The following is a 19252-nucleotide window of genomic DNA, read 5'->3' as shown; positions in this document are numbered from 1 at the left end:
AAGGAGATCATGAGTTTGATCTCTTCAGGAAAGTGGAAGCAATGGGGCGGTGTGAACGTGAGCAGTAGATGCAAAGCATGGGAGTCATGGCAGAGGAAGAGGAACAGTAGACATGTGCGGGAACAGGGAAGCAGCAGGGTGGGCAGGGGAGCGGCGTAGAATGCAGAAGTCAGGAGCAGTCAGGTGCAGTGTCTAGACAGCACGAGGATTGGGCACAGGGAAAGACGTGTGAAGGAGAGGATATAAGTAGCAGTGAGACAACACTTCAACTCCCTCTCACACTCTGCCAAGGACATACAAGGTCTGGGGCCTCGTTCATCACCACTCTCTTTCCAACCGACGTCTGGTGGAAGAACGCCTCATCTTCTGCCTTGGGAACTTTCAATCCCATGGTATCAATGTGTATTTCACTAGTTTCCTCATTTACCCTCCCTTCACCTTATCCCAGTTCCAACTTTCCAGCTCAGCATCATTCTCATGACCTGTCCCATCTGTCAATCTTCCTTCCCACCTATCTGCTCCACCGTACTCGCTGACCTATCACCATGACCACCACCGCCATCCACGTACTTAACTCTTAGCTACCTTCCCTCTCCCATTTATCTCTCCACCCCCAAGGCTCCCAGCCTCATCTCTGATGAAAGGCGTTTTTCCCGATACGTCGAGTTTCCTGCTCCTCGGATGCTGCCTGACCGGCAGTGATTTTCGAGCACCACTCTCATTTGACTCTAATCTCCAGCATTTCCAGTGCCCGCTTTCGCCTAGCAGGGATACTGGCAGGAGGTATGGAGGAGGTTCGAGTGGCAGGAGCTTTGGTATGCATTGGAGTTGATAGGGAAGGAGGCAATGGAGGAACAGGTGCAGGCATTCAGTGGAATGGTCACGTGGACATTGGCGATGGGAGGGGCTAGACACATGGCCGAAGCAGTGTGCAGAGCAGGAAAGGGGACGGGTACTTAGGAAGGCAGGTAGCAGCCAAGTTTGAGGAAACAGTCAAAAGGCAGGGTCTGCAGCAGTGAGATCAGGTTGGGCAAGGAAGTGATCCGACAAGAGACCGAGTGACAGCGTGAGGTGGGCAGCAGGAGAGGAGAACAGCGGGGAAGGTTGTATACCGTAACAAGTAAGACGTACTTGCAAGAGGAGAGAGCAGCAGAAGAGGTAAAGGTGTGACAGTGAAAGGGGGCAGGAAGAGAGACAAAAGAACACCACCAGAATCAATGGTCGAGAAAGATCAAGGACAGGGAGGGGCAGAGTTGCAGAGATGGGTCTGGCAAATAAGTCAAGGTCGACGGGCAGTGACCCAGGTGAGGACCAGTGGGGTTCTGTCCTGGTGGCGATTGGAGGGGCGGGGCCCAAGGGCGGAGGAGCTGGAAGTGGAGGAGATGCGGTGGAGAGCATCATCAATCACGTCTGTGGGGAAATTGCAGTCTTTGAAGAAGGAGGCCACCTGGGTTGTATGGTATTGGAACTGGTCCTCCTGGGAGCAGATGCGGCGGAGACGAAGGAATTGGGAATATGGGATGGCGTTTTTACAGGGGGCAGGGTGGGAGGAGGTGTAGTCTAGGTAGTTGTGGGAGTCGGTCGGTTGTTCAGGCCTACCATTGTGTCTGGGTGTTGGGTATCTGAATAACACCCTGCAGCAGCTCTACTTAGACTACCCCTTGTCCAAATCTCCACCAAGAGCGGCTATCGTCTCACTCTGAGTGATTCCAATAACACATTTTTATTTTGTCTTCCAATAAGGATATTACAGCTCTCCCATACTGTTCTTTCATTCCTTTTCTCAGAGACTTCTTAATTTATGACTGTTTATTTTCATTGACATTTTCATGTCCATTCTATTAGATTGAGGTTAATGAAAATGGCAAATGGTTAACAGCCTTGTCTTAAAAGGACCTTTTAAAAGATGGAGGCCATGTATAAAAATCAATCGGTCAAGACTTTGTTGAAAATACTCACAGCTATGGCTTCGAACCAGTGGAATGTAGCAATGACTGGGTCAACACGTGAAACTAACTGGATAATATCTCTGCAAAGGAGGGAAGAGAAGGATCAGACAGTATTTGATACACGGCTAAATTAACTATTTGCAAATTGAAGGCTGAAGGGTTTTTATGCTCAAACATTTAAGTTGGTTTACTGACTTGTCAGTGGTGAAGATGTAACCTAGCACGCTTCTTGAAGCTCCCAGGATCATTGCAATCAGCAAGGAACAACACCCTGTTGGAATGTGGTCAATAAATTGTTAGTTGATAAAGAAAGGATGAGCTTGCACTTGTATAGCACCTTTCACAAGCTAACAACTTCACAAAGCAACTTATTCCCAATTAAATCTGTCTATCTTTGCTCCTGTGCTCATTTTGCAAGAGTTGGGTCATGGACTCCCATTGGGTTGGACCATGATCATGGACAACCTCTATAGGACAACTGACCAGGAGACTCCCCCACTCTTACTGCTTGCCGTAAGGTATCAGAGGGATCTACAGGCTGACCATTAACCTTGTTGGCCATGTTGTGGGTATCCCTCCCATGGGCAACAAGTCCTGGTGTGTACCACACAAATCTAGAGCCACCTACTGAGCCACAAGACATCCAGTCAGTTAAGTGCAATGCTAAATCACTGTAAGGTAATGCAACTTCTTTATTCCTCTTTTTGTACTGAATATTTGTACCTAAGATGACACCATGAAAGGCAACATTGTAAACTTTTCACTGTACTCCTGTACTTGAGTACACGGGACAGTAAAATCCAATTCTAAAACATTGCAATCGCTTTGTAAACAACTAGATGCCACATAGTGCAATGTAGCAAGATAATCCGACTTAGTGATGTTCTTTCTGGGATGGAAGCTGGACAGAAGGATCTATTTGACAGATCACATGGAGTTCTCTGAAAAGAAGCTGAAATGGAAAAAGCTGGAAGCATGGCATCTGTCAGGGCCAATCAGGTTATGATGTTACCTGTCTATTCAGATGCTAACTGGCATGTTGTTTAACCAATTGTTTCAGATTTTGTGTACTTGTGGCATTTCCCTCATTATGAAACTGTTCGAAAATACGTCCAGTTCTTAAATTGAAAACTCGATTGTTTTTTTAAATTATTCTTTCCTAGAACACAAACATCTCTCACAAGGCTGGAATATATTTCTCATTCCTCATCAACTTTGTACTGAGGTTCAAAGTTTGTGTGAAGATTTGTAGCTCGGGTGCTCGTTGTTGTGGTTCTGTTCGCCGAGCTGGGAATTTGTGTTGCAGACGTTTCGTCCCGTGTCTAGGTGACATCCTCAGTGCTTGGGAGCCTCCTGTGAAGCGCTTCTGTGATCTTTCCTCCGGCATTTATAGTGGTTTGTATCTGCCGCTTCCGGTTGTCAGTTCCAGCTGTCCGTTGCAGTGGCCGGTATATTGGGTCCAGGTCGATGTGCTTATTGATTGAATCTGTGGATGAGTGCCATGCGGCTAGGAATTCCCTGGCTGTTCTCTGTTTGGCTTGTCCTATAATAGTGGTGTTGTCCCAGTCACATTCATGTTGCTTGTCATCTGCATGTGTGGCTACTAAGGATAGCTGGTCGTGTCGTTTCGTGGCTAGTCGGTGTTCATGAATGCGGATGGTTAGCTGTCTTCCTGTTTGTCCTATGTAGTGTGTTGTGTAGTCTTTGCATGGGATTTTGTACACAACATTGGTTTTGCTCATGCTGGGTATTGGGTCCTTTGTTCTGGTGAGTTGTTGTCTGAGATTGGCTGGTGGTTTGTGTGCTGTTATGAGTCCTAGTGGTCGCAGTAGTCTGGCTGTCAGACTATACAATGTATTCGCCAAAAACGGATACCTGCGCAATTTCATCAACAGATGCCTAAGGGAAAGACAACGGAACGAGGACATGCCACAACCCAAAGGACTAGCCACACTACCATACATCAAGAGCATTTCCGAACTGACAGCCACACATGCAGATGACAAGCAACATGAATTCGACTGCGACAACACTACTATTATAGGACAAGCCAAACAGAGAACAGCCAGGGAATTCCTAGAGGCATGACACTCATCCACAGATTCAATCAATTAGCACATCAACCTGGACCCAATATACCGACCACCGCAGCGGACAGCTGGAACTGACAACCGGAAGCGGCAGATTCAAACCACTACAAATGCCGGAGGAAAGATCACAGATGCGCTTCACAGGGGGCTCCCAAGCACTGAGGATGTCACCGAGAGGGGACAAAACGTCTGCAACACAAATTCCCAGCTTTGTACTGAGGGCTTGGGGAGCCATTTTGTAACACGAGATTTGAACACTTGGAAGGTGCAAAGATCATGATGCAAGAATGGATCTTTCCTTGGAATCAGAACGTTGCAATCATGAAGGGAAATTTAAAAAGGAAATATTTACTTGGAATGAAGACTGTGATTTATATTACGTTAAGGAATTAATTGTCTGCTCCTCTTCCCATGAGGCCTTATCAGCATGACCATTTTTTCCCAGAGGAGGTCTGCTCCATCTGTTCTCCCTACACCATCACCATCTGCTGCTGGAGGTCCCAGCACAACCAATTGAGCTCCCCCCCTGTTCGGTGCCCTCCCTCACCATCACCTGCTGCTGGAGATCCCAGCACAACTGCTTGAGCGCCCCTTCTCAGCACCCTCCCTCAACATCACCACCTGCTGGCTAGAAACTCAGCACATTTTCAAGGACAGTTGAAAGCCATGAGTGAAGCATTTCCTTCCCCTAGAGCACCTTAGTGAACCGATAGGTTTTTATAACAATCGATGTCTATTTCACAAGCGAAAACAGAAATGGCTGGAAAAGCTCAGCAGGTCTGGCAGCATCTGTGGAGTGGAATCAGAGTTAAAGTTTTGGGTCAAGTGACACTTGCTCAGAACTGTTCTCTGATTTCTCTTCACAGATGCTGCCAGACTTGCTGAGTTTTTTCCAGCGATTCCTGTTTTTGTTTCTGGTTTACAGCACCCGCAGTTCTTTCAGTTTTTATTGGATGACTGTTTCACTATTACTGAGACTACCTTCTCAATTCCAGAATCGTTCTTTGAATTTACATTCCACTGTTGGCTGTGATGGGATTTGAAGCCATGCTTCCAGTGCGTTAGCCTGGATTACTAATCCATTGATATTGACTGTGTCACAATCCCCCTGATGTCTGTGGTTCCAATGATATTGGGAGACATATCCAAAAGGTAAATGTGGTTGGAAAACCTGAGGCTAGTGTGGGAGCTGATGCAATGCTCCAACATGAACACTGAGGTGCTGCTGTTACCAAACCATATACTGGAGTCAGTCCAGTCCTTGGATTGACATGACAGCATAAGTATGGATTTACCTCAAGTACACACAGTACACACAACTGTTATAAGATAAATGTCAGGGAAATTAAGGGCACCATCATAACTGAACTGAGGATGGATTCGTCAGGCAGAGAATTGATTGGAACAAAGGCTTAAACTGTGAGTCATCATCTGAATGCTTACTGTTTCTGTTAACAAGCCCATTGCTAATATTAGAATTGATGAACTCACCAACCAAAGACAGGGCAACTGTAGCAGACGTTTTCGCTTTCTCTGGATTCCTTGCACCCAGTGCATTACCCACACGGACACTTGCAGCCACACCACCTCCCAGAGGGATCTATAAAGCAAGATGCAACATCAACTCTTCCAAGTACGATTGTTCGTGCGTGCTATCTGAGTGTCAATGCTGTGAGCATGCTTTCTGGTTGCTAGTGTGCTCAATTGGAGAATGAGTTATTCTGAGTTGTGTGGACACATCACGAACAGTCTCCCTAGAATAATCCAGTGTTACCTAAGCCGACCTCAGTGAGAAGGTGCTATGACTGGATCCATTAAAGAGAAGGCAATCCAGCATTGTCCTTGCTTGCACATAGTCATCAGTGGTCTGCACAGATTTGTTATGGCAGAAAAAGAGGCCATTTGGCCCATTGTGTCATTGCTGATTCTATCCCCTGGTGACAATCTCCAACCTTTTTCCCCATATCCCTGCACACCACTTCCATCCAAATAATCATCCACTGCCTCTGTTGAATGCCTCCATTGAGCCTGCCTCCCTTGCATTTCTCAGCCTAACTGCTCATTGGGGGAAGAGGTTTATACCACTGCAGCCCTGTGCCACTTGCATATCACTTTAAATCCCTGCCCTCTTGCTGTTTTCTCGTTTTACAAGCAAATTGATGCCCGAAAGGATAGGATTTATCCCAATGAAAATTTTCCACTTTCGAGGACATTTTACTCCCATTCTGCAGTTTATTTCTCAGTTGTTCCTTTGAATCAAATTCTAGTTTTCTAAGTAGGAATTGAAAATAGTTTGGAACCAATACCAGACGAGTAGTCCACAAGAAGAGAACTACCGAATGCTGGGCTCAGATGTGGCGATCACAGGTTAAGACTGTGGAAAGATGTGAAGTTCGACAGACAGTAGATCAAGCCAAATAAAACACAGATGCCATACTTCGATTAATCAGATTGAGCACTTTGACATTAAATAATAAATTAACAATGAAAAGAAGAGAAATCAATGATTATTTGTGTTTTAAAGCCTCACATTTTTGTCAAGTTACAGATATGTATTGCTGTTTAAACTGCAGCTTGTTTTATCTGAGTAAAGATCATGCTGAACAGAATCTTCAGCCTTACCATGTAAGCTGCTGTCAGCACTTGATAAATAACAGACTGTGCTCCGAGTTCAACTTGATTAATTAGCCCTATGAAGAACAGGAAAGACTGCAGTCAAACTCTGCCACAGAGATGAAAATTTAGAGGAAAAACAAGTAGATAATCAATGGTTCACTTGATCTGAGTGAGGGACAAGCTATACTTGAAGATTGACAATGATCTAGTGATTGACTAAACAGGCTTGAGGGGCTGAATGACCTACTGTCCTGCTCCTGTATGTTAAGAACTGCTCATTTCTCCTCAGGGCCAAGTGGCTCTTGCAAACACAGGAGGGAGCCAGTCTCCACTCCTTTGAATCTCTTCAGGGATGGAGTGTTGGTAATTTATCATCCTGTCTTTTTGTTTCCTCTCCTCAGTCCATCTCCCACAGCCCTCCTGCCTCCAACATCCAACTTAAAACTGAGATCTGTAGATTTTTGGTGGGGTAAGAGTAGCAAGTGTCTGGATCGAGAGGGATGGATAGATGGAATGTCAATCATCTGTGATTTAGTTAAAAATCACACAACACCAGGTTAGAGTGCAACAGGTTTATTTGACATGATTTGGAGATGCCGGTGTTGGACTGGGGTGGACAAAGTTAAAAATCACACAACACCAGGTTATAGTCCAACAGGTTTAATTGGAAGCACACTAGCTTTCGGAGGGACGCTGATGAAGGAGCGTCGCTCCGAAAGCTAGTGTGCTTCCAATTAAACCTGTTGGACTATAACCTGGTGTTGTGTGATTTTTAGGTTTATTTGGAAGGACTAGCTTTCGGAGCGCCACTCCTTCATCACAACCACCTGATGAAGAGGCAACACCTTAAAAGCTAGTGCTTCCAAATAAACCTGTTCGATTCGAACCTGGCGTTGTGTGATTTTTAACTTTGTCCACCCCAGCCCAACATTGGCACCTCCAAATCACCCATGATTTAATAAGGTTGTGGAATAGGCTGAATGCCCTCTCCTTAAATCAGAGACACCCTCCTTGCTAACAGCAGCTCCCCACAGCCGCATGTGTGGGATTACTAATCTCAGTAGTGTCAGGCCTCAAGTCTCTTTTAGCAGAAACCAGGGACAATTCTAAAGAACATGAAGCAATATGTCATAGAAATGAGAAACTAGGAGGAGGAGTTGGCCATTCAGCCCTTTGAACCTGCTATGACACTGGGTACCTTCTATCATTGCTCAGGCACAGAAAATTGGTTCTCCATCTCAAACCGGGTTTTAATTCAAGTGTATAATTTACGAGCAGTCTAGATGTAGTGGATGGGAAGATGCTATTCCGTGAATGAAGGGATCCATAACTGAGGAGCATTGACATCGGCTAAAAGGTTTTGAGTGAATCCAAAGGGATGCTTTGGATGGTCATGAACTTGATATCACTGGTCGAGACATATACTGTCCTAAATAGTTGGATATGCTCTTAATGTGCAACAGGGCTCTGGACCCAGAATGGAAAATGTGATTGGGCTGGATGGCCACTTGTTGGGTGTTGAGGGGCCGAAGGGCCTCCTTTTGTGCTGTAAGTTTCTATGATGTTATTTTGTGCCCAGGATCTCTTAGGCCATCCAATTTAGCCAATCCACAGTTAGGGTTTTGGGCTCAGTAAATGAATTAGCAATCATAACAAAGGCAGGAGGGTTAGAGGTGCAGCAGCTCTAATTTGTAAATTAACTGTGAGCTGTCAAACAGAAAGCTGCTGTAAACTGCAGGAAATCAAATTGTACCTATTTTATCTGGCAAATTTGGACTCTTGGAAACATTAATGACGATACAGCAGAAAAACACAACAGCCTCAGTTCAAACCCTCCTCTTTGTGAATCTAATGGAAAGATACATTGAAGCAAAGTATTATCCTATTAACGAGTTATCAGAATGTCTCCATAATTGTTACATCACTTGCCACATTCAGTTTTAAAGTTTCCAAATGCATAGGTCTCACTATCAATGTTCCCTTTAATTTTTCCTTGCTGTGCCCAGTTTGTTTGTTTGATTGCGTGGTGCCTTTAAGAATACTCCACCTTAGTACGCACACCTTAAAGGGTACATTGTTTGTCTATGGCCATGTTACAACCCTGCACTGTTTTCCAAATTGCTGCACACATGCTTCTTAAAGAGCACATTGTTTACAGTGCTTTGGCACCACCCTTGGGTAACTCTTCACATGCTCTCACGTTTACATGTCTCCAAAATCCTAACATCTGGACAACTTCAGAGGCTATGGACAGCCAATTCATCAGAACAATCCTGGAGAATTTGCTTGGGCACAATACATGAAATTGAAATTGGATAGCCTCAGGTTGGCACTTTCTTTCAGTTCCCTGAACAGAAGCCAGGTCAGACCTATGCCACCATAATCTCCACCTGGGAGATGAGACACAAGTCAATTCCACCCCAGCCAGAATGTTATTATCATCTGATATGATAAGGTGCTGGAGGTACTGTCCTTCACATGATGAAGGAGCAGCGCTCCGAAAGATTGTGATTTCAAATAAACCTGTTGGACAGGTTTAAATCTGTTGTGTAATCTCTGAAATGATCTGGTATGATTTGAAAGAGGCCCTAATGAAATGAGGGAACAGATGATGGATATATTAGCTAACAGTTAATTGTGTTTGAAGGGAGTTCTTGCTATGTAGTGATAATGTCCCTCTCTCTGAACCAGAGGCCTATGTTCGAGTCCTAACTGCTCCAAAGGTGTAGAATAACACCTCTGAACAGGTTGGTTAGTCTTTTTTAAAAATTGTATTTGAATTTGTGATATACATGTGAGGATCTAGTAATCAGTTGGGTGTGAGATTTATGAATTGTGGTTAACTGAAAGTAAAAAACATAAAAGTTGTGCCTTGAATTCTGTTTAAATAGTTTTTTTTTGGAATATAACATTAGTTGTAAACGATGGTTGAATCAAAAAGTAAAGTTTTGGGATATGATTCCAAACCCCTGTTTTCTGAAAATGAGTCTTTTTGTCCAGCAGAGAAATGATGTTACAATATGGACTGAGCTACTTTTTCAAGGTATGGCCTTAGCAATTTCATTACCATACCAAGGCAAGATAAAAAGCAACGCACTTTTGAAATTGGAGACTGATTATTTGGACATGGATGAAGGTTTGGAGAGATTGTTAACTTTTGCGGACAAAGTTAATCAGAAAATGATCTATTGACTGCTTATGAGGCATGGTCAGATTTTGACAAATATAGAAAACAGTACTGTGTCAGAACAATAGCAGAATTGAACTCGGGAGATCATATGCAAGCCAGCAGAAATTTCATGTGGAAATTCCCTGATCTGTGCTGGCATTTAAGGTTGTCAATGTATCAGATATGGAGAGATCTCCAGCTTTGAGAAGAGTTCAAATTTGTAGGTAAGTACCTACTGCAAGAACAAATGTCAGAGGACAAAAAGAAATCTTAGGAAAGCTTTCCTTCCCAGCAACATTTGTAGCATAAAGAGGGCAATTGGCGATATGAGAAGAAATGGAGCATACAACATTGACGAGTTAGTGAGACCATCTAGATACAGGTTACAGACAAAGGAGAACTGTAACAAGATAGAGAAGCTATTGATAAGTTTAAGAAGTGAAGAGAATTTGGGATCCACAATAAGAGAATGAACGCCAGAAATGCTCAGGGTGTTTTCAATCAATGTTTCAGTTGTGATTCAAAATACCAAGATGCCATGAACTGTCCCAAACATGCTCATAAAGTATTCAAAACCAAATATGAAATGGAGGATTTGGAGGAAGGAAGTGGAGATATGGTTCAAAGAGAGGGCAGGGTATTGGTTACAAGAAATTTCTGCCAGCGATGAATGTGAAGGTGATAGAGTCTTTCACTTGTACCATATTAAACAATGGTTGCACATGTGATGTGCATAGAATGGACTGAGGAATAAGGATCAGAATAAAGTTAAGGAATTTGTAAGTTCTATCAGTTTCAGATTTGGAGATGATAACACACTAGAAGTTCTGAGAAGAGTGGTTAATTCTTGTAAAATAGCACAGATGTTGGGTCCAGTGAAATAGCCTTATTACTGAGTAGTCAGGCAGGAAGCTGGAAGAACACAGCATGTAAGGCAGCATCAGGAGGTGGAGATGTCGACTTTTTGGATGTAACTCTTCTTTTAGGACTGGGGGTGGGTGTGGGGGGAGCTGTAGGTAAAAGGGGTGGCAGAGGCAGGATGATGAAGTGGGGATAGGTGAAACCAGGTAGAGGGAATTACCTGGTTGGTTAATGGGAGGAGCGAATCTGGTTGGTGGTAGGGAGCAGTGGCAGTGAAGGGACGAGCTGAGAAGGGAGTCGAGGGAAGGGGAGGGGGTTTATCTGAAATTGGAGATCTCAATGTTGAGTCCTCCGGTCTGTAAGGTGACCAGGTGGAAGATAAGGTGTTGTTCCTCCAACAGGAACTGCGGTTTGTTTTGGTAATGGAGGAGGCCAAGGATGGTCATGTCGGAAAGGGAGTGGTTGTAGAATTGAGTAGACCATCAATGAAGAAAGCATATAACAAACTGACATTGCATTTGGAAAATGCCTAAATTTGTAGTTTGCACAACTGGAATGCTGTTGCTTTCCTTTAATTGACATAATCTCTCCACTGAAAAAAAGTAAGTGTTATTGACATCCGAGTGTTGAAATTTAGAAGACAAAAAATCAGTTGAATTAAAATCACTCAACGACCTTCCAAATGAGTAAAACGTTTAGGTAAAGGATGAGGTATGATGTTTGAGATTATGATAAACCTGTTGAAGAGAAAAGTGATATAAGGCAAAAGTGATATAAGTCCCAGAGGACTAGTGTCCTCTTATTAGACAGAGCTGACTGGTAGTTGGTTTAACCTGAGAGTCATCATGACTCAACAAGGGGAGAGGTTGAGAAGGAGAATCCTTCATGGTCACCCCAGCTGGTGCAGGAATTACTGTCAGTGTCACTCTGCATCGTAACCAACCATCCAGCTAACTGAGCTAACCAACCCCTGAAACATAAGATATGTGAGATTTGTACAAAATATCGCAGGACATCATCACAGTCTTGTAGTAAGTTTGCTGCTTGCAAGAGATTTCAGAAAGGTAGTTGCCGTGGATTTAAACATATGGGATAAAGAAAAAAAAAAATTTACAAATTATAAATATGTTAACCAAATGTTGTCAGTCAACAGTAATAAATAGCCATGGTGAAGAAATAATTGTGGAAATGGTAATGGAAAAGTGGACAGGGACTAGACTTGGGCCACTGGCAAACTTTCACACTGATAATGGGAGAAGTTTGCTAATGATTAATTCAGAGATATGTATGTGAATATGAACAAAATAGTTAGGAACTAACTCTAACTTTCAGTTTTGAAGTCAATGTCATGCACAGACATAGGGACATAGGAACAGGTGTAGGCCATTCAGCCCCTCGAGCCTGTTCCACCTACAATGAGATCATGGCTAATCTGTGGTCTAACTCCATATACCAGCCTTTAGCCCATATCTTTTGATACCTTTGCTTAACAAAGTATTATCTATCTCAGATTTAAAACAAACAACTGATCCAGCATCACCTGCAATTTGTGGAAGAGAGTTCCAAACTTCCACCACCCTTTGTGTGTAGAATTGTTTTCTAACATCTCTCCTGAATGGTCTGGGCCTAACTCTCAGACGATGTCCCTGGCTGTAGAATCCCCAAACAAAGGAAGTAGTTTATCTTTATCTACTTTGCCTTTTCCTGTTAATACCTTGAAGACTTTGATCAGATAAGCCCTCAACATTCTAAATTGTAGAGAAAACAGGCCTACTTTGTATAATCTCACCTTATAACTTAACCCCTGAAGTCCAGGGATCATTTTGTGAACCTATGTTGTAGTCCCTCCAAGGCCAAGTTATGGTGCCCAGATCTGCTCACAGTACTTCAAGTGGGGCCTAAGGGAGGTTTTAGAACATAGAAAAGTACAGCACAGAACAAGCCCTTTGGCCCATGGTGTTGTGCCGAGGTTTATTCCTAATGTAAAATATAATAACTTAACCTATGCACCCCTCAACTCACTGCTATCCATGTTTTGCACAACTGCGGTATAATTTCAAACCTGAAAGTTCCATGCACCAAACAAACATACCAGACAGAGTATTGGTTATGAGTATGGTTGCAGAAACCCCTATTCACAATAGGCTTTATGAAAAGGATCATGCAGTAGTGGATAAAATGGTTCATAAAGTTTTGGCAAACTGAAACAAGTGTGAACTGTACATATTGTACACGGTGGCACAGTGGTTAGCACTGCTGCCTCACAGCGCCAGAGACCCGGGTTCAATTCCCGCCTCAGGTGACTGACTGTGTGGAGTTTGCACATTCTCCCCGTGTCTGCGTGGGTTTCCTCCGGGTGCTCCGGTTTCCTCCCACAGTCCAAAGATGTGCAGGTCAGGTGAATTGGCCATGCTAAATTGCCCGTAGTGTTAGGTAAGGGGTAAATGTAGGGGTATGGGTGGGTTGCGCTTCGGCGAGTCGGTGTGGACTTGTTGGGCCAAAGGGCCTGTTTCCACACTGTAAAGTAATCTAATCTATATTAGAATTCATTGCAGATGGTGGCAAGGTATGGTTCATATCAGTTAGCTTTCAGTGGGAGTCCTAACGTTATACTAACTACATGATTAGCATGGAAAGGGGTTACAATTAGTTCAAGTTTTTCTGAGTGTTTAAATGAACTGCATGCAGGCAGAAAGGTTTTCATCTGACTTAAGTCTAGAATGAATGGAGTGAGCCTTAATATATAGGGGAACATAGAACATAGAAGAGTACAGGAGAAAGTGAGGACTGCAGATGCTGGAGATCAGAGCTGAAAATGTGTTGCTGGAAAAGCGCAGCAGGTCAGGCAGCATCCAAGGAACAGGAGAATCGACATTTCGGGCATAAGCCCTTCTTCCTGAAGAAGGGCTCATGCCCGAAACGTCGTTTCTCCTGCTCCTTGGATGCTGCCTGACCTGCTGTGCTTTTCCAGCAACACATTTTCAGCAGAGAAGACTACAGCACAGAACAGGCCCTTTGGCCCATGATGTTGTGCCGAAGTTTAATCCTAATGTAAAATATAGTAACTTAACCTATGCACCCCTCAACTCATCCATTTGCATGTCCAGCAGTCACTTAAATGTCCCCAATGACTGCTTCCACCACCATTGCTGGCAACGTATTCCATGCATTCACAACTCTCTATGTAAAGAACTGATGTCTCTGATGTATCCTTTATACCTTCCTCTTAATATCTTCAAACTATGACTTCTCGTACCAGTCAATCCTGCCCTGGGGAAAAGTCTCTCGCTATTGACTATCTATTCCTCTCATTATCTTATATACCTCGATCAGGTCTCCTCTCTTCCTCCTTCTCTCCAGAGAGAAAAGTCCAAGCTTATTTAACCTTTCTTCCAGCCCAGGCAATATCCTGGTAAACCTTCTTTGCACCCTCTCCAAAGCCTCTGTATCTTTCCTATAATAGGGCGACCAGAACTGGACTCAATATTCCAAGTGTGATCTCGCCAGAGTCTTGTAGAGCTGCAGCAAAACCTTGCGGCTTTTAAATTTGATCCTCCCAAAACACCATATGCTTTCTTACCAACCTTATCCACTCGGGTGGCAACTTTGAGGGATCTATGTACTTGCACACCCAGATCCCTCTGTTCCTCCACACTACCAAGAATCCTGTCTTTATCCTATATTCAGCATTCGAGTACGATCTTCCAAAATGCATCACTTCGCATTTATCCAGGTTGATCCCCATCTGCCATTTCTCAGCCCAGCTCTGCATCCTGTCTATGTCACGCTGCAGCCTGCAGTAGCCCACTATACTATCGACAACACCTCCAACCTTTGTGTCATCTGCAAATTTACTAACCCACCCCTCAACCTCCTCATCCAAGTCATTTATAAAAACTACAAAGAGCAGAGGCCCAAGAACAGAGCCCCTGCAGGACCCCACTCAGCCCTGTCCTCCAGGCAGAATACTTTCCATTTACAACCACTCTCTACCTTCTGTCAGCCAGCCAATTCTGAATCCAGTCAGCCAAATCTCCCTGTATCCCATACTTCCTGACTTTATGAATGAGCCTACCATGGGGAACCCTATCAAATGCCTTCTATTGGTAAGACCAATAGAATCTAGTTTCAATCTGGGAGATACTGTTTATGAAAGAAGGCTTAGAGGATGGAGAAGCCCAGGGATGGTTATTGGTAAAGACAGAAAAATAGTAATTGTACAGAAACACACTTCAGAGAATCCCCAAAGCATGGAAACAGGCCATTCAGCCCAACAGGTCCACACCAACCCTCTGAAGAGCATCCCACCCAGATTGACCCCCTGACCCAATCCCTGTAACCCTGCATTTCCCATGGCAAATGCAGACAACCTACATATCCCTTAACACAATGAGCAACTCAGCATGGCCAATCTATTTAACTTGCACATCTTTGGACTGTGGGAGAAAACCGGAGCATCCAGAGGAACCCACACAGCTACAGGGAGAACGTGCAAACTCCACACAGACAGTCACCCAAGGATGGAATCAAACCCAGGTCCCTGGCGCCATGAGGCAGCAGTGCTAACCACTGAGCAACCGTGCCACCCTATGGTTGCTGGACATGGATTACAAATTTGCAGATTATAAAGGGATTATAGAAAGTAGCCCAGCTCCTTCTCATACTCAAACACTGCACAGCTTTGAGGATCAAACTGCTGCAATTGACAGTTTATCTGATGATGGACAGATCTGTTCTGGTGGTCAATATGAGGTCATTGATCACAAAGGACAACTGTCAGAACTGGGGATGAATGTCAAATATTTACCTGAAGGGGCTGATCATTGGAAAAATGGGACTATTACAGGTAGAGCAGGGAAGGCCATTGGGAAGTATAAAAACTGGATGGATGGACAGGATGGGGACAGGGGATTCAGCCCATGGATTGGGAACAGCAAGTACAACAATGGAAAGCAAGAAACCGCAGGGTAAGCTCAAACAGTGTGTCCAGGAGAGAACATGCCCCAAGAAATAGATCGTGAAGCAATTAAAGAAATCCTACAATTAAGAGGAATAGGTTAAACAGGAGCAGTCTAGAAAGTGATAGAACACAAAATAGAGAGTGTAGTTTAACAAGGACAAGAAATATAATACAAACCAGGAATACCACCAGGAACAGAAGCCCATGTAATCGGGAATTCTTACTGGCCATGAACAAACTAGAAGACAAGATAATAAAAGATGCTAAACAACAAAATCACAAAACTGGAAAAAAAATAGTTGGGGTGTACACAGAGGTATCAGATGGGAGAACCAGCCCTGTCACAGAGGTGGAGATGTACAGAAATAGCGTCCTCTATTGGGGTTTGTGGGACTAAATTAAGACTAATGGCACAAAGCTTTGAAGAAAAACTGGTGGATCAAGATAGGGTAGATTCACCAATGGCAGGAGAAATAATTTTGAAAACGTCCTTGCCTCTGATTGCAAATATTCTTGGAGGTTTGTAGATCAATTGATATTAAAGCTGCTTCTCTTCAGGGAGATAAGCTCAAGATAGTAATGCTTGTCACCTTCCAAAGGAGCATCCGTATGCACTGGGGACACTCTGAAAGTTAAATAAATGTTGCTACGGCCTAAATGATTTGGTACATTGATAATAAGTCACCATGGAATAGTGTTCACGAATGAAATGTGTGAACGAGAAAAGATTGAGGATTGATACTGCAGTTTTAAAAGAGATGGCAGAGAAATAGAGAGATCTGCAAATGAAAATGGGTGGATCGCAGCAGTCAGCTATCTGATTGTTTTACAAGGAAAGCAGCAAGTTCTCAGAAACTCTTGGACATACAAGGGAAAGGATGCTTGGAACTTTAATGCCTAAAGAAAATTGTTGGAACAAAATCTGTTCTAATTTTGTTTGTTTTTTTTTGTTTCTGATTGGTTTATCTAAAAAGCAAAGGGGAACCTATTATAATCTGATATGGTCTGAAGGATTGCTGGTGATCTAAGGAGATTGGTTATGGATATATTAATGAAGAGTTGAATGGGTTTGAATTGGTTCTATAACTTTGAGGAGTTAGTTATTCGTAAGCTATAGGTTCTGTAGAGTATGGCTAATTAAAACAAAACTTTCACATGAAAGTGTGGACTTGACTTCTGTTTGAGTACAATTTTTTTTCTAGTATACAAGGACAAAGATTCAATTCCATGCTGTTGGGACCAATCAGGCAGATCCTTCAGGATTCCACGTCTACCTGTGTAATATAGCCTGGAGCTAAAGATGGTGGAGGGACCCACTGTCTTACCATCATGCAGTTGAGCAAGAATCTCTCCTGTCTTTACCACCAGCTCCTGGCATGTGTCAGAACGTGGAAACTCAATTTGTTTAGCTGCATTATGGACTCATCTTCTATGGTCATCAGGTTTGGAGTGGGACTTGAACTTGGAGCTTCAGGCTCATAGGCAGTGATGCTACCCAGTGTGCCTCATAAGATAATTGTAATTTTTTTTATTCACTTGTGGGATGTGAATGTTGCTGGCTAGGCCATAATTTATTATGGCTCCTAGAGAAGACACACTCAAACAAGCATTTGGTGAAGAATCAGACTCCTCTGAAAGGCACCATCTTCCATTCAGTGACATTACAGATTACTGTACAGCTCCGTCCGTTATAAAACAATCGCAGAGCGATATATCACAGTATACCAACATCCAGATTAAGTCAGAGTCATAGAGTCATAGACACGTACAGCACAGAAACACACCCTTCAGTCCAACTCGTCCGTGACGAGATATCCTTACCTAATCTAGTCCCATTTGCCAGTACTTGGCTCATATCCCTCTAAACCCTTTCTGTTCATATACCCATCCAGATGTCTTTTAAACGTTGTAATTGTACCAGCCTCCACCACTTCCTCTGGCAGCTCATTCCATATGCGCACCACTCTCTGCGTGAAAAAGTTGCCCCTTTAGGTCTTTCCAAAGAATAAAATTAATGGAAGATAATTGAAAGAACAATTATAACAACAGACGGTATTTAATTGAATGTTTACTGATTCAGGAAATTGCAAGTGGTCCCAATAATTTTGGTGAGCTGCACCTTTGAATCGCTACAGTCCATGTAAAGGAATTCTAGGATATTGACCCAGTGACAGTGAAGGAATGGCAATATATTTCCAAGTCAGGATGATGAGTGTTTTGGGGGTGAAGTTGCAGGGCAGAGATGTTCCGATGTGCCTGCTGCACTTGGCCTTCTTGTTGGAAGTGGCTGTGGGTTTGGAAGGTGCGGGCTAACAATCTTTGCTGAATTTCTACTCTAATTTCTCCTTTAAAGGTTGGCAATACATTGTTTCAAAACTTATTGGGGCTGGGATGAGATGAAAGCAGGGAAGAAATGGGGGAAGCAGGGGAAAGAGTAGTGAAGAAATAGTAAAGGAAAAGTACTCAATGCTGACAATATAAACAAGATGGCCACCATACCAGAGATATATAGACCATTGGATTGTATCCCTGCTGTGTCTTCCATGGGATAGATTTCTAAACATAAACATATAACTGTTAATTTCTGGTGTGGACACAGGACATGCAACAGGGGCTATCTAAGAGTAGAGGGTAAAACTGTTCCTATTGATGGGAGAGAAGGTCATCAGGGATTAGGAAAACACAGATAACTGGTTCAAGAATCAGAAGGGAAGAAATAATTTTATGTAGTGAGTTGTTACGATGTGGAACGCACAACTTCCAAAGGTGATGGAGGCAAATTTGATATTAATCTCTGCATGAAAATCAAAGATATTCTTTAAAAAAAAAGAAAATGCAGTGGTTCTGAAGATAAAGTAAATCAAGTGGATCTAATTGGACCATTCTTTCAAATACCTGGCAGAGTCACAGTGGCCTCCTGTGCTGTATCACACTATGAACCTACAATAACTGCATGGGATCCTTATGGTTTTAGAGCCATAGAGATGTACAGCATGGAAACAGATCCTTTGGTTCAACATGTCCATGCCAACCAGATATCCCAACACAATCTAGTCCCACCTGCCAGCACCCGGCCCATATCCCTCCAAACCCTTCCTATCCATATACCCATCCAAATGCCTCCACCACTTCCTCTGGCAGCTCATTCCATACACGTACCACCCTCTGCGTGAAAACGTTGCCCCTTAGATCTCTTTTATATCTTTCCCCTCTCACCTTAAATGTATGCCCTCTAGTTCTGGACTCCCCCAACCCAGGGAAAAGACTTTGCCTATTTACCCTATCCATGCTCATAATTTTGGAAACCTCTATAAGGTCACCCCTCAGCCTCCGACGTTCCAGGGAAAACAGTCCCAGCCTGTCCAGCCTCTCCCTATAGTTCAAATCCTCCAACCCTGGCAACATCCTTGTAAATCTTTTCTGAACCCTTTCAAGTTTCACAACATCTTTCTGATAGGAAAGAGACCAGAATTGCACGCAATATTCCAACAGTGTCCTGTAAAGCCGCAACATGACCTCCCAACTCCTGTAGTCAATACTCTGACCAATAAAGGAAAGCATACCAAACACCTTCTTCACTATCCTATCTACCTGCGACTCCACTTTC

At 43.4% G+C, this 19252-nt stretch overlaps 1 protein-coding gene across 1 annotated transcript in view; it reads right to left on the bottom strand.

The window, feature by feature from the left end:
* The window catches only part of LOC122564210 (multidrug and toxin extrusion protein 1-like), a 74769-nt gene that overhangs the window by 8611 nt on the left and 46906 nt on the right, over positions 1-19252 (bottom strand). Inside the window, exons 9-14 of the mRNA XM_043718906.1 lie at positions 16971-17016; positions 15823-15864; positions 6662-6729; positions 5531-5639; positions 2145-2220; positions 1960-2029 (exon numbers count right to left, since the gene is read on the bottom strand). Coding sequence (XP_043574841.1) covers positions 1960-2029; positions 2145-2220; positions 5531-5639; positions 6662-6729; positions 15823-15864; positions 16971-17016 — 411 coding nt within the window. The remainder of the gene's footprint in view (positions 1-1959; positions 2030-2144; positions 2221-5530; positions 5640-6661; positions 6730-15822; positions 15865-16970; positions 17017-19252) is intronic.

Source organism: Chiloscyllium plagiosum, chromosome 28 (assembly GCF_004010195.1).
Source record: "Chiloscyllium plagiosum isolate BGI_BamShark_2017 chromosome 28, ASM401019v2, whole genome shotgun sequence".
Taxonomy (NCBI): domain Eukaryota; kingdom Metazoa; phylum Chordata; class Chondrichthyes; order Orectolobiformes; family Hemiscylliidae; genus Chiloscyllium; species Chiloscyllium plagiosum.
This window is presented reverse-complemented; position numbering and strand designations above follow the sequence as displayed.